The sequence below is a fragment of the Dipodomys ordii genome, unplaced genomic scaffold, assembly GCF_000151885.1.
Source record: "Dipodomys ordii isolate 6190 unplaced genomic scaffold, Dord_2.0 Scaffold188, whole genome shotgun sequence".
In the NCBI taxonomy this organism is placed as follows: domain Eukaryota; kingdom Metazoa; phylum Chordata; class Mammalia; order Rodentia; family Heteromyidae; genus Dipodomys; species Dipodomys ordii.
In genome coordinates this window covers 1,050,641-1,063,052 of record NW_012267404.1, presented here as the reverse complement: position 1 = coordinate 1,063,052, position 12,412 = coordinate 1,050,641, and the positions used below count along the sequence as shown (strand labels likewise).

At 40.4% G+C, this 12,412-nt stretch overlaps 1 protein-coding gene across 1 annotated transcript in view; it reads left to right on the top strand.

Annotated features, from left to right (window-relative positions):
* Positions 1 to 12,412, top strand: part of Cpeb3 (cytoplasmic polyadenylation element binding protein 3) — a 156,896-nt gene that overhangs the window by 83,068 nt on the left and 61,416 nt on the right. Inside the window, exon 6 of the mRNA XM_013034321.1 lies at positions 543 to 632. Coding sequence (XP_012889775.1) covers positions 543 to 632 — 90 coding nt within the window. The remainder of the gene's footprint in view (positions 1 to 542; positions 633 to 12,412) is intronic.

The following is a 12,412-nucleotide window of genomic DNA, read 5'->3' as shown; positions in this document are numbered from 1 at the left end:
GCCTGGGCACTGTCCCTCAGCTCTTCAGCTCAAGGCTAGTGCTCTACCACTTGAGCCACAGCACCACTTCTGGCTTTTTCTGCTTATGTGGTACTAAGGAATTGAACCCAGGGCGTCATGCATGCAAGGCAAGCACTCTACCACTGAGCCATCTTCCCAGCCCGTGAAGCTATATTTCAACTACTTTCTGTACCTTTGCCTTAAAAAAAAAGAAAAAAGAGAGAACATTGTTAGTTTTAGAATCCCTTGAAGTTGACATAGAAGTCATTTAGCGAATACTAGATTTTCTCTTCCAATTTCCTTATGTCAAGTTTATTGACACTTAAAGAAAATGAGCTATAGCTACAAGCACATTTTGCATGGTTAAAGGTGAATAAATGTACACCTAAGCAATGTTATTTCACTTTGTAGATTTGACATCTGCAAAAGTGCTTTTAGAAAATATTCCTTATAACTTTTTTTAAGTAAAAAAACATGTTTTAAGCTATTCTTATTGCAATACTTTCTTCCTCTTTTGCTAACATTCCTCCTTTGTTTTGTAGATGAGATCACTGCCAGCTTTCGCAGGTTTGGACCTCTCGTGGTAGACTGGCCTCACAAAGCAGAAAGCAAGTCCTATTTTCCTCCTAAAGGTAATGAACTGAAAATGTCTCTGCTGCTTGACTGTTGAAGAGGAAGCCTAGCAGTACAAAATAAGGCATTCTTTTAGTTCTTGAAATAGCTGTTGACTGTTTCCTAAGTAGGAACATGGATCAACATAGATCATTGCTTTTCTTGTTTTGGTTTCTCTTTTGTTTCCTTGCTTGTGTGTGTGCGTGCCAGTACTGGTGATTGAACTCAAGGTCTTGGTGCTGTCCTTTAGCTTTTTTGCTCAAGGTTGGTGCTCTACCATTTGGCTATCCCTTAGCTTTTCACTCAAGGCTTGAGCTATTAGCTCCCCATCAGGCTTTTTGCTGGTTAATTGAAGATATGAGTCTCTCTTGTCTTGGCTGGCTTTAAACAATGATCTTCAGATCTCAGCCTCCTGAGTAACTAGGAGCTGGACTATTTTGTGTGTGGTTTCTACTAGAGGCTCTTCCTCTAGGAGCATACTGTTTTATGGCCCCTACTGACTGACAGCAAATCCTGTGAGTCTGGTATAGATGAACTTTCTGCTAACCTTTCATTATTTTGAGAGAAATGGACTAGGGCTTTGAGGAATGTCAGCAATAGGAAAGGAAAAGGTTATTTAAAGTTACATTTTTATTTGGATTTTGTAGCCGTGTGGTTTTATAAATCTTATGAACTCGGCTGGGCGCCATTGGCTCACGCCTGTAATCCTAGCTACTCAGGAGGCTGAGATCTGAGGATCACAGTTCAAAGCCAGCCCGGGCAGGAAATTCCGTGAAACTCTTATCTCCAATAAACATTCAGAAAACCGGAAGTGGTACTGTAGCTCAAGTGGTAGAGCGCTGGCTTTGAGCTGAAGAACTGAGGGACAGCGCTTAGGCCCAGAGTTCAGGCCCCACGATCAAAAAAAAAAAAAAAAAAAAAAAATCTTATGAACTCCAGATTTGGAAAATCAGAAGTGGAGCTGTGGCTCAAAGTAGAGCCCTAGTCTTGAGCAAAAAGAACTCAGGGTCAGTGCCCAGGCCCCAAGTTCAAGCCCCATGACTGAAAAAAGAATTAATTTTATATTCAGGACAAATGAAAGCTATCATACTAAGCAAGGCACCATTTGCTCACACTTGTAATCCTAATACTCAGGAAGCTAAGATCTGAGGATCACAATTCAAAATCAGTCCTGGTGAAAAAGTTTATGACAGCCGAGCACTGGTGGCTCACGCCTGTAATCCTAGCTACTCAGGAGGCTGAGATGAGGATCGCGGTTCAAAGCCAGCCCAGGCAGGAAAGTCCGTGAGACTCTTATCTCCAATAAACCACTAGAAAACTGGAAGTGGCGCTGTGGCTCAAGTGGTAGAGCGCTTGCCTTGAGCTGAAGAGCCTAAGCCCAGAGTTCAAGCCCCAGGACCCACAACAAAAAAAAAGTTTATGACATAATCTTAACTCCAGTTAAGCAACAAAAAGCCAGAAGTTGAGTTGTGGCTAAAGTGTCAGAGTGCCAGCTTTGAGCAAAAATCCTTAGGGATGACACCTAGGCTTTGAGTTCAAGTCCCAGGACCAGCACTAATTAATAATAATTACATTTAACTCATTTTTATGTATTAACTAAAATTATTTATTAGTATTTATTCCTGTTTACATTTTTAAAAAGATACAATAAAGTATTAATAACATGTGAAATTCATATTTATACTAACACTCCTAACAGGGTCTATGGACTACCTGTTTTTTATGGCCTGTGAGCTAAGGATAGATTTATATTTTTAAAAGATTATATGTGGCATACAAATCCCTTTAGAGACACTTTATTGACTACTATCTTGAAATAGCCATAGAACCACTGGTTTGTCTTCTGCAGTATCCACTGAAAAGGAAGGCTATTTATTTCAAAGGAATTCTATGTGTTTGTAGACCCAGGTGCTTCTTTTAGGGGGAGGGCAGACGGGATAGAGACAGGCCTTGCTAAGTAACCATGGCTTTCCTGGAACTCACTATTATAGCTCAATCTGGCCTCAAGTTCCTCCTGCCTCAGCCTGCCAGGTGCTGGGATTATAGACCCACCATACTCAGCTGATTTTGTTCTTCTATCATATCAATTGATTTCCTGCAAATTTTATTGGTCAACAGAATTTAAAATTTTCTAAAATTGTTATTATAAAGTGCAGAGGGGATACAGTTACATAAGTCAGGTAAAGAGTACATTTCATTTAGGACAGTGTCACCCCTTTTCTTGCTCTCTCCCAGTGAATGCGGTGTTAAAAAGCATAGCAGACTGAGTTATCACTGTGACTTCTTCCTTTTGGTACTTAAGGACTGTCAGTTTCTTTTTTCCAATGTAGATATTTTTGTTTCTCTCAGTCATGTGTTACATCCGATGGTCTTTGGATCACTATTCTTGCCTACCTTCTCTGTATATATGTAAAGATACAATATCCTACTAAAACTTATAACTGAGAATTGAAGAGAAAACATTAGGGTTTGAATAGAACAGAGTTTACTATGTCCATAAACTCCCCATTTTGGGTATTTCTCCTATAGAAAAGAATGGTAATATATAACTGTATATAGTACATTAGTTTTGCTGCCCTTGTTTCATTGCTGAGGTTGACATGGACCAGTGAAAGCCAGGCCAGCAAGGGAATATTCTTGATTCTGGTTCTCAGCCTTGCATCCTCTGAGAGCAGATTGCCTTTCTGGTGATTGAGGTCAGACAGGAGAAATAATTATTAGACAGTTGGATCCTGTTGTTTTGCTCTTAGCTAAAGTCTTCAAGTTGACCTATTTGGGGAGAACCTAAAGAAATTTGTTATTATTCCAAGAGCTAAATAATGTTGAGCATTCTTACAATATTTACAATGTTGGGGATATCTAAGTCATTCACCTCAAACTGTACAGTACCTTCCAAATGTTATCTTTTGATGATCATAATTTTTCTTAGCTCATCTAGGCTGGCCATTAGAACTGGCCTATTTGGTTTTTTGTTTTAAGCTTACACAGAAGCAGAGAAGAAAACTTGACCCTTAACTATTGAGCTTTATCTCTTAGGAAGTAAATGCCTTATAAAAAGAATTTTCCATTCATCCAACAAGTTTATCTGAACAGCATTTTTAAAACCATGACCATTTTCAATGTATTATAAAGTGCTTAAAAGCCAAATAGAGAAATAGTGGCCAGGCACATCAACTTACGTGTTGTGGGAGCAGCAGCCCTGTACCAGCAAAGAAACCCCATAGTATTTGAGTGCGCATTGCAGCACTGAGGCCACTGAGACCACTGAGGATCTGAAGAAGCCTCTGGATCAGTTGAGGACCACAAGCAACTAAGTGCTTGGTGCCCTTCAGAGCACTGCTGAGAACATGGAATGTATGCAAGTCAGAATGTTTGGCTTTATGATGTGGCCCCTAACCTCATAAGATGATATTTCCAGGGGAGACAAGCAATTAATCAAATAGTCACAAAAATAAATATGATTATAACCTGTGGTAAGTTTCCTCGATGAATGAAGAGTGCAGTAGAGATCAGGCCTACATCTCTTTAGATTGGGGGTATGGAGAGAGCCTCTCTGCGAAAATGACATCTAGGCTGATCCAAAAATTGAGTGTTAGTTACAAAGCATAGGGAAGCAAGTTCTAAGCAGATTGATGAGAAAGACAATATGAATGGAGCATTAGGGCCTTTGAATAAATGAAGGAAGGGTAGATAAAATATGATGAGATAGGAGAAAGCAATGCAAATGAAAAGACTTTAAAGAAGTAGGATCCTCCCCCACCCCCCCAAATTGATCTAGTTCCTCCAGAAAGAGAGGGAGTGGAATGAAGCATTTGTGTAATGTTTGTCTTAGGGTAAAGAGAGAATATTCAGGTTAAACTGAAATAGCTTAAAATATTTTCAAAAATCTAACAATAAAATGGAAACAAAATCTTGCTTTTTGTTTTCTTGATTTAATTTTTTTTGTGTGTATGAGGGCTTGAATTCAGGAACTGTGTGCTATACCTTTAAAGCTATCTTTATACCACTAGTATTAGAGATAAGAGCCTCCCAGACTTTCCTAACTAAGTTGGCTTTGAACCACCTTTATTTAATTTTTTTTTGTCGGTCCTGGGACTTGAACTCTGGGCTTAGGTGCTGTCTCTCAGCTCTTTAGCTCAAGGCTAGTGCTCTACCACTTGAGCCACAGTGCCACTTCTGGTTTTCTGAGTGGTTTATTGGAGATAAGAGTCTCACAGTCTTTCCTGCCCAGCCTGGCTTTGTACTGTGATCCTCAGATTTCAGCCTCCTGAGTAGCTAGGATTACAGGCCTGAGACACCGGCGCCCTGCCCCTTTATTTAATTCTTTTTTTTTTTTTTTTTTTGCTGGTCATGTGGCCTGAACTCAGGGCCTGGGTGCTGTCCCTCAGCTCTTCAGCTCTAGGCTAGCACTCTACCACTTGAGCCACAGCGCCACTTCCGGCTTTTTCTGCTTATGTGGTGCTGAGAAATCGAACCCAGGGCCTCATGCATGCAAGGCAAACACTCTACCACTGAGCTACCTTCCCAGCCCCCTTTATTTAATTCTTAATGTAAGAAGAAATTAAACTCTAGTCAAAGTATTGAGGGATAGAGCTGGATGCTGGTGAGTTATGCCTGTAATTCTAGCTACTGATGAGGCTAGGTTGTAAAAAATGATGTCTCAAAGCCAGCTATGGCAAATGGCACTCTGGCTCAAAGGGGTAGAGTGCTAGCCTTAAGTACAAAAGCTCAGGAACAGTGTCCAGGTCCTGAGTTCAAGCTCCAGGACTGTTACCAAAAAGAAAGAGAAAGAGAAAGGAAAAAAAGAAGGAAGGAAGGAAGGGAGAGAGGGAGGGAGGGAGGAAGGAAGGGAAAGAGAAAGAGAGAGACAGAGAGAAAGAAAGAGAAAAAAGGAAAGAAAAGAAAGGAAGGACATTTATGGGGCTTGGAATGTGGCTTAGTGGTCCAGTGTTTGCCTAGCATGTATGAAGCTCTGGGTTTGATTCTTTAGTACCACATAAACAGAAAAGGCCAGAAATGACTCTGTGTAGAGTGCTAACCTTGAGCAAAAGAAGCTCAGGGACAGTGCCCAGGCCCTGAGTTCAAGCCCTAGGACTGGCAAAAAAGAAAAAGGCCAGCCCTGATAGAAAAGTCTGTGAGAGTCCATTTCCAATTAAGCAGCACAAAGTCAGGAGGGAGATGTGGCTCAGGTGATAGAGCTGAGTAAGTACAAGACTCTGAGTTCAAATTATATACCAGCAAAGAAATCCTGAAATATTTGAGGGCTGTTTTTTTTGAGACTGTTCACATGGTTTATACTTCTAGAACAATAGAATTGAAATTGTAAGTTCTGGAAAAAAAAATAAGATCCTCCCAAGAATGGGTCATAATACAAAATACTAATCAGTGTCATTATGTTTATTGAGGAATGAGTACAAGATTAAAGATAGTTATTGAAAAGAGATGGTGGCTCATGCCTTTAACCTTAGCTGCTGAGGAGGCTGAGATCTGAGGATAGAGTTTCAAAGCCAGCCTAGGTAGACATATCTGAGAGACTCTTGCTTCTAGTTAACTGGCAAAATAAGCCCACAGTATAGTTGGTGGTTTACAACTATAATCCTAGCTACTTAGGAGGCTGAGATCTAATCATCATGGTTCAAAGCCAGCCAGGAAAATCTGGACTCTTCATTAACCATCAGAAAGCCAGAAATAGAGCTGTGGCTCAAGTGGTATAGTGTCAGCTTTGAGTGGGATAGTACATGTACTCTGAGTTCAAGCCCTCGTACCTGCATGTGTGCACACTTATGTACATACACACATATACACATAACCTTCAAGAAGAGAGAACTGTTAAAATGCTAGTCACATGACCAAGGCTAAATCCTTTTAAAAAATATTTTCATGTATTTCCTTTCAGACTTTTTTCCCTCAAAGTACTTACGAACCCAAATTTGATGTTATATTACATATACTGTTTTGTTCTTTTTGTTTTTTTTTTTACACCAGAGTTGTTTGAGCTCAAGGCCTCATGCTTGCTAGGCAGGTGTTCTATCACTCCACCCGTATGACATACACAGTTTTTTGTTGTTGTTATTGTTGTTGTTGTTGTGGGGCTTGAACTCTGGGCCTGGGCACTATCCCTCAGCTCTTCAGCTCAAGGCAAGCACTCTACCACTTGAGCTACAGCGCCACTTCCAGACATACACAGTTTTTTACCCAACTTTTATGAAGATAAAAGTATGCCAAGAGTTTTTTCCCAGGTCATTAACCAATATTGCATGAACTCACTTTAGAAGCTACCCACATGGTTAGACAGTTATTTTTAGGCCTATTGAAAAGTTAAATGGTACTCTGATACCAATTTTGCAGGTCATTCTTTGTCCCTTTCTTTGATTATTTTCTCCAGCTAAATTCCTAGAAACAGAAATGTTGAGGAAAATTAAGTCATTTTTTAGGTTTTATGCACGTGAGCAAAAAGGTAATACTTATTTGGCTCCTATTGTGATCTCTTGAGAATCTTTATAGAGAAGAGAAAGAAAATATAAAACGAGTAAGTAAATTTTGTTAGTAGGAAGAAGAGGGGATACAATGGAGATTTACATGACTAAAAGACTGGAAGTGAAAAGTTTCAAGGAGTAGTCAGCTCCAAAGGGTATTACCAAATTACGGCAATTGTGAAACACAGCATGGTGGCCCTCTCCTCAAATACCTGATCTCCAAAATTTCTATAGTTATTCTAGTTTCTAGGCCTTGATAATGTAAAGAACCAGAATCAGATAAAGTAATAGAACCCGACTAATGTAATCTAATTTTCGGTGAACGTGTTATTTTGTGAACAATAAGAATAATGCAGCAGGAGCCAGTAGCTTGTGCCTGTAAATACTAGCTGCTCAAGAGGTTGAGAGCTGAGGATCATGGTTCAAAGTCAGCGGTGGCAGAAAAGTCCATGAGACTCTTACTTCCAATTAGCCACCAGAAAACCAGATGTGGCACTGTGACTCAAAGTGGTAAGTAGAGCACTAGCCTTGAACACAGAGAGGCTCAGGGACAGCACTCAGGCCCTGAGTTCAAGCTGCAAGACCAAGCAGCAGAACTAGCCATATCATTTTTTTTGAGTCTTTATACATATACATGTTTGTTAGGGATCAGGGCTGTCATAAGAGCAGAGACAGAATCTTCTATGTACCTTTCCTTTTCCTCTCCCCTCAAATTTTTGGCATAACTTGGATATTTTCAAAGGCTGCCTGACCTAGTGCTGTAGTCTAGTTTATTTGCTTGTTGGTTATTTAGGCTATTAGAAAAAAAATACTTTTGTTAATATATTCTTGTATTCTTCTTTTCTTTCATGTTATTTTCTTTAGGCTGAGTTAGAAGCTACTTAGATAAAGTTAAAAGAAATGAGAATCTTGATGACTCAATTTGGTATCACATGGCTTCCCAAAGCAATTTCTTTGTGGAGTTTATGGTAATTTGAACATCTGCAGCAATTTTTTTTTTGCTTAGCTCCAGATTAGATAAATGGCAGTTTGCAGCTGCAAACTTACCTTTCTGCCTCTGTGTTTGTCATATAATGGAGCCCTGTGGAAGTCAGAGATTACATGAGCATAAATCTTGGACTTGAAATGTTTTAAGTGTTTTCTCTCTTACCTACTTTGTCCATTCTTTCTTGCTGTTCTTTTTTTAAAAAAAAAATAAGGTAGAGTCTCATTGTGTAGACTAAGCTGGCGTTGAACTTGAAATCCTCTTGCCTCAGTCTTCTGGATGCCTAGATTATACACTTGTACCACTATACCTTAGCTCTTTTTTTTTGGGGGGGGGTCCAGTTGTGGGGCCTGAATTCTGGGCCTGGGCACTGTCCCTCAGCTCTTCAGCTCAAGGCTAGCACTCTGCCACTTGAGCCATAGCGCCACTTCCAGCTTTTTTCTTTTTTCTTATGTAGTGCTGAGGAATCGAACCCAGGGCCTCATGCATGCAAGGCAAGCACTCTACCACTGAGCTACCTTCTCAGCCTCTACCTTAGCTCTTTGGCTTTTGTCAAAAGCTCTCTTTGCCCAGATTTCTGAATTCAACACGCTTTCTTCCCTTATGCTGCTGTTCAGATGTCACTTGAGCAGAAAATCTCTGACTTCTTTATCTAAAAGAACAGCCCTTCAAATTACAGGTAGGCGTGTCATGACCTGAGGCTAGCTCAGGCAAAAAAGTGGGACCATACCTGAAAAATAAGTAAAACAAAAAAGTATAGAGGATATAGGGGATAACAAATGTAAGGCTATTTGAAAACCTTTGTCCTTTGTCTTTTTCCTGAGTCCTTGTATTCTATTTGGTATACTCACAAAGCTAATATTTCCAAAGAGATAGCTTAAACTAGAGCTGTAGGTCCAAGCTACCTTTTTGGTCGGTCGTGGGGCTTGAACTCTGGGCCTGGGCGCTGTCCCTCAGCTCTTCAGCTCAAGGAGAGCGCTCTACCACTTGAGCTATGGCGGCACTTCCGGTTTCCTGGTGGTTTATTGGAGATAGGAGTCTCACCGTCTCTCCTGCCCGGGCTGGCTTTGAACCGCGATCCTCAGATCTCAGCCTCCTGAGTAGAAAGGATTACAGGCGTGAGCCACCAGTGCCTGGCTAAGCTGCCTTTTGACCAGATCTTAAATATGGAATTCTGCCTCCTTGATGACACTATACTATTTTTTAATCTTGTTTTAAATTGTCATTGTAAAGATGATGTATAGAGGGTTACAGTTACATAAGTTAAGTAATAAGTACATTTCTTTTTTGATATTGTTTGTTTTGTTTGTTTGTTTGTTTGGTCATGGGGCTTGAACTCTGGGCCTGGGCACTGTCCCTCAGCATTTTAGCTCAAGGCGAGCACTCTACCACTTGAGCCACAACACCACTTCTGGTTTTCTGGTGGTTTATTGGAGATAAGAGTCTCACGGACTTTCCTGCCCCAGCTGGCTTTGAACCATGATCCTCAGATCTCAGCCCCCTGAGTAGCTAGGATTACAGGTGTGAGCCACCAGTACCCAGCAGCACATTTCTTTTTGAATGGTGTTATCTCTTACCTTGTTTTTTTCCCAGTTTTCCCCTCCTGACCACCCCAAAAAGTTGTATATTTCATTTTCAACAGTGTTTAGTGAGTATCACTGCTTCATTTGTTCATCCTTTGTCCCACCATTTTGTGCTCCCTCCTGGTTGCCCTCCCCCAAACAGATAAACTTATATACAAGACAAAATGTACAGGAAACAAAAACAGCAACAAAGGAGAAAAACAAAACAAAAAGCAAAATAACAAAAAAGCTTCTTGTTTCCATTTCTTGGAGTGCATTTTAGTAAACATCATTTTATATGGTCATATGCACATAGCTGTTGAGCCTTTATGATCTTCTCACTGTGTGAATGTCTAGAGTCCTATATAATTTATCATGTCCAGTATATTTTTTGTCTTTTACCATCCAGTGTATTTACTTGTAAATTTATAGGCACATTCTTGTTACAACAAGTGAGAGAAACCATGCAACCTATGTTTCTTTGGGTCTGGCTTACTTCACTTAATGTAATTTTTTTCCAAGTCTTTCCATTTCCTTAGGAATAGTACAATATTATTCTTTCTGATGGAAGAGAATTCCATTGTGTATATATACCACATTTTCTTGATCCATTTGTCCACTGAGGGGCATCTAGGTTGATTCTATATCTTGGCTATGGTAAACAATGCTGCAACAAACATGGTTATGAGGGTAGCTTTAGTGTGGCTTTGTTTGTCTTCTATTGGACAAATGCCCAGGAGCAGAATTGCTGGGTCATAGGTGAGCTCTATGTTTAGTCTTTTGAGGACCCTCCATACTGCTTTCCAGAATGGTTGAACAAGTTTATACTCCCACCAGCAGTGTAATAGCATCCCCTTTTGGCCATAACCCAGCCAGAATCTGTTATTGTTAGGTTTCTAGAAAGTCTACAGAATGGGAGAAGATTTTTACTAGCTATGCATCTAACAAGGACCTCATATCTAAAATCTACTTAGAGCTCAAAATATTAAACTCCTCCAAAGTAAACCCTCAGTAACAACAACCCAATTAATGAATGGGCTAAAGACTTAAATAGAGACTTCTCAAAAGAAGAAGTAGGAATGGCCAATAGACACATGAAGAGATACTACACTGTTTCTGGACCTGAATGAGCTGCTTTGTAATTGAGTTCTTTAATTGCAGTGCTCAGTGATTCTGGTGTGCTAATCAGGTGTGTGGTTGTAAGTGCCAATGGAAACCCAAAAACAGGAAGTGTGATATGACCAAGTATCATAGAGGCTATACTAAGGGGTAACAGGCTGCAGGGACTTAAATACTGGGAACTATTCGTTCTAACTGTAATATTCCAACATTCTGTGAATCAGCTCTTACTGTTTTCCTGTTTCCAGATGAATTCCACAGAGAAGAAATCTAACTGGTCCAGTTTATCTTTTAAGACCTAAATATAACATTCATCATTCTAACGATAGAGCTGTGAGTTCCTTGACTATTTGATAAAAGAACAGCTTAGTTTTGCTTCATTGAGCATGAGGCTGTGAATATGGCAGCTAGAAAGCGAGGTTTGGCATGACAAATTTAGTGATAAATGTGTTCAGCACAGTCTCTTTCCATTGACTCCTGGGAGAGAATGTCACATATGCAAAGTTGTCACTGGAGCTACCAAAAAATGTCTACCTATCCTGAGCCTTCTATCCTGGATCTGCAGTAAATAGCTCCTGATAGTATTATCATCTCTCACATGGGAGACAGAAGAGGAGCTGGAAACCCCTGGGCAGTGAGCACAGCTTCTCTACTGCTTCTGGTCAGAGCCAAGAACAATAGCAAGCTGCAGATGTTGGACTGAAACTGCCTGTAGAAGTCAATGATGCTGGCGATGAAATGGATGAAGCCAGCATCCTCAGCTTACTTGGGCGGCTAGTTTTAGCTTGAGCTGTCTGGGGGTACAGGGTCCAGCTGCCCAGACAGGAACAGGAATAGAAATCTGTACACAGGAGTAAGCCAGGCTTATGCATGCTGATGAATCCTTTCCATTTTCAGAAAAGTGTGTCCTTCTGAGTGGTGGTTTCAGCTGGTGATTATGTATTTCCTCCACACTGGCCAGGTTGGCCAGCCTGTTGGTTCTTGTGACCAAGTCATGCAGTTGTGGGAGTTTATATAATACTAACATGCTTTTGGAACCTAGCATCAGGCAGACCATATGGGATTCAGATTGACTTTGAGTCAGACAGTTAAAGACTTGCCATTTGAGGGGGTTCTACTTTAAACGGGCAAAATCAAGGTCACTGTGCAGCTACAGTGGGCTGGAGTGTAGTGTCTATTTCATTTTTCTTCAGCTTTAGAAAGGAAAGTTTTCAAACTTCACAGTTTTATCCCTCATAGTACAGTCTGAGTGAAAGTAAGTTTTGTTTTAGCCTCAGATTTCCAGTTTTTCCACCTTTTGAGTTAGAAAAATTCATTAGTTGGGAAGCCAGAGGATTTTTATTATGTACTTAACCTTTTGTAGTTTGTAATCTTTTGAGTAATATCCCTTCACCTTTCCTTTCCTCTCTCCCTCCCCTTTCCTCCTTTCCCTCCCTTCCTTCCTGTCCATCTCTCTCTCTTTCTCTCTTTTCTTCCTTCCTTCCTTCTTTCCCAAATATTGGAATATATGCTAGGTTCCACCTTTTATTCCAAGGAAGGGTTTTCTTGTAAAAACATGGAAACACTGGGTGCCAGTGGCTCACACCTGTAATCCTAGTTATTCAGGAGGCTGAGTTCTGAGGATCATGGTTCAAAGCCAGCCTGGGCAGGAAAGTCCA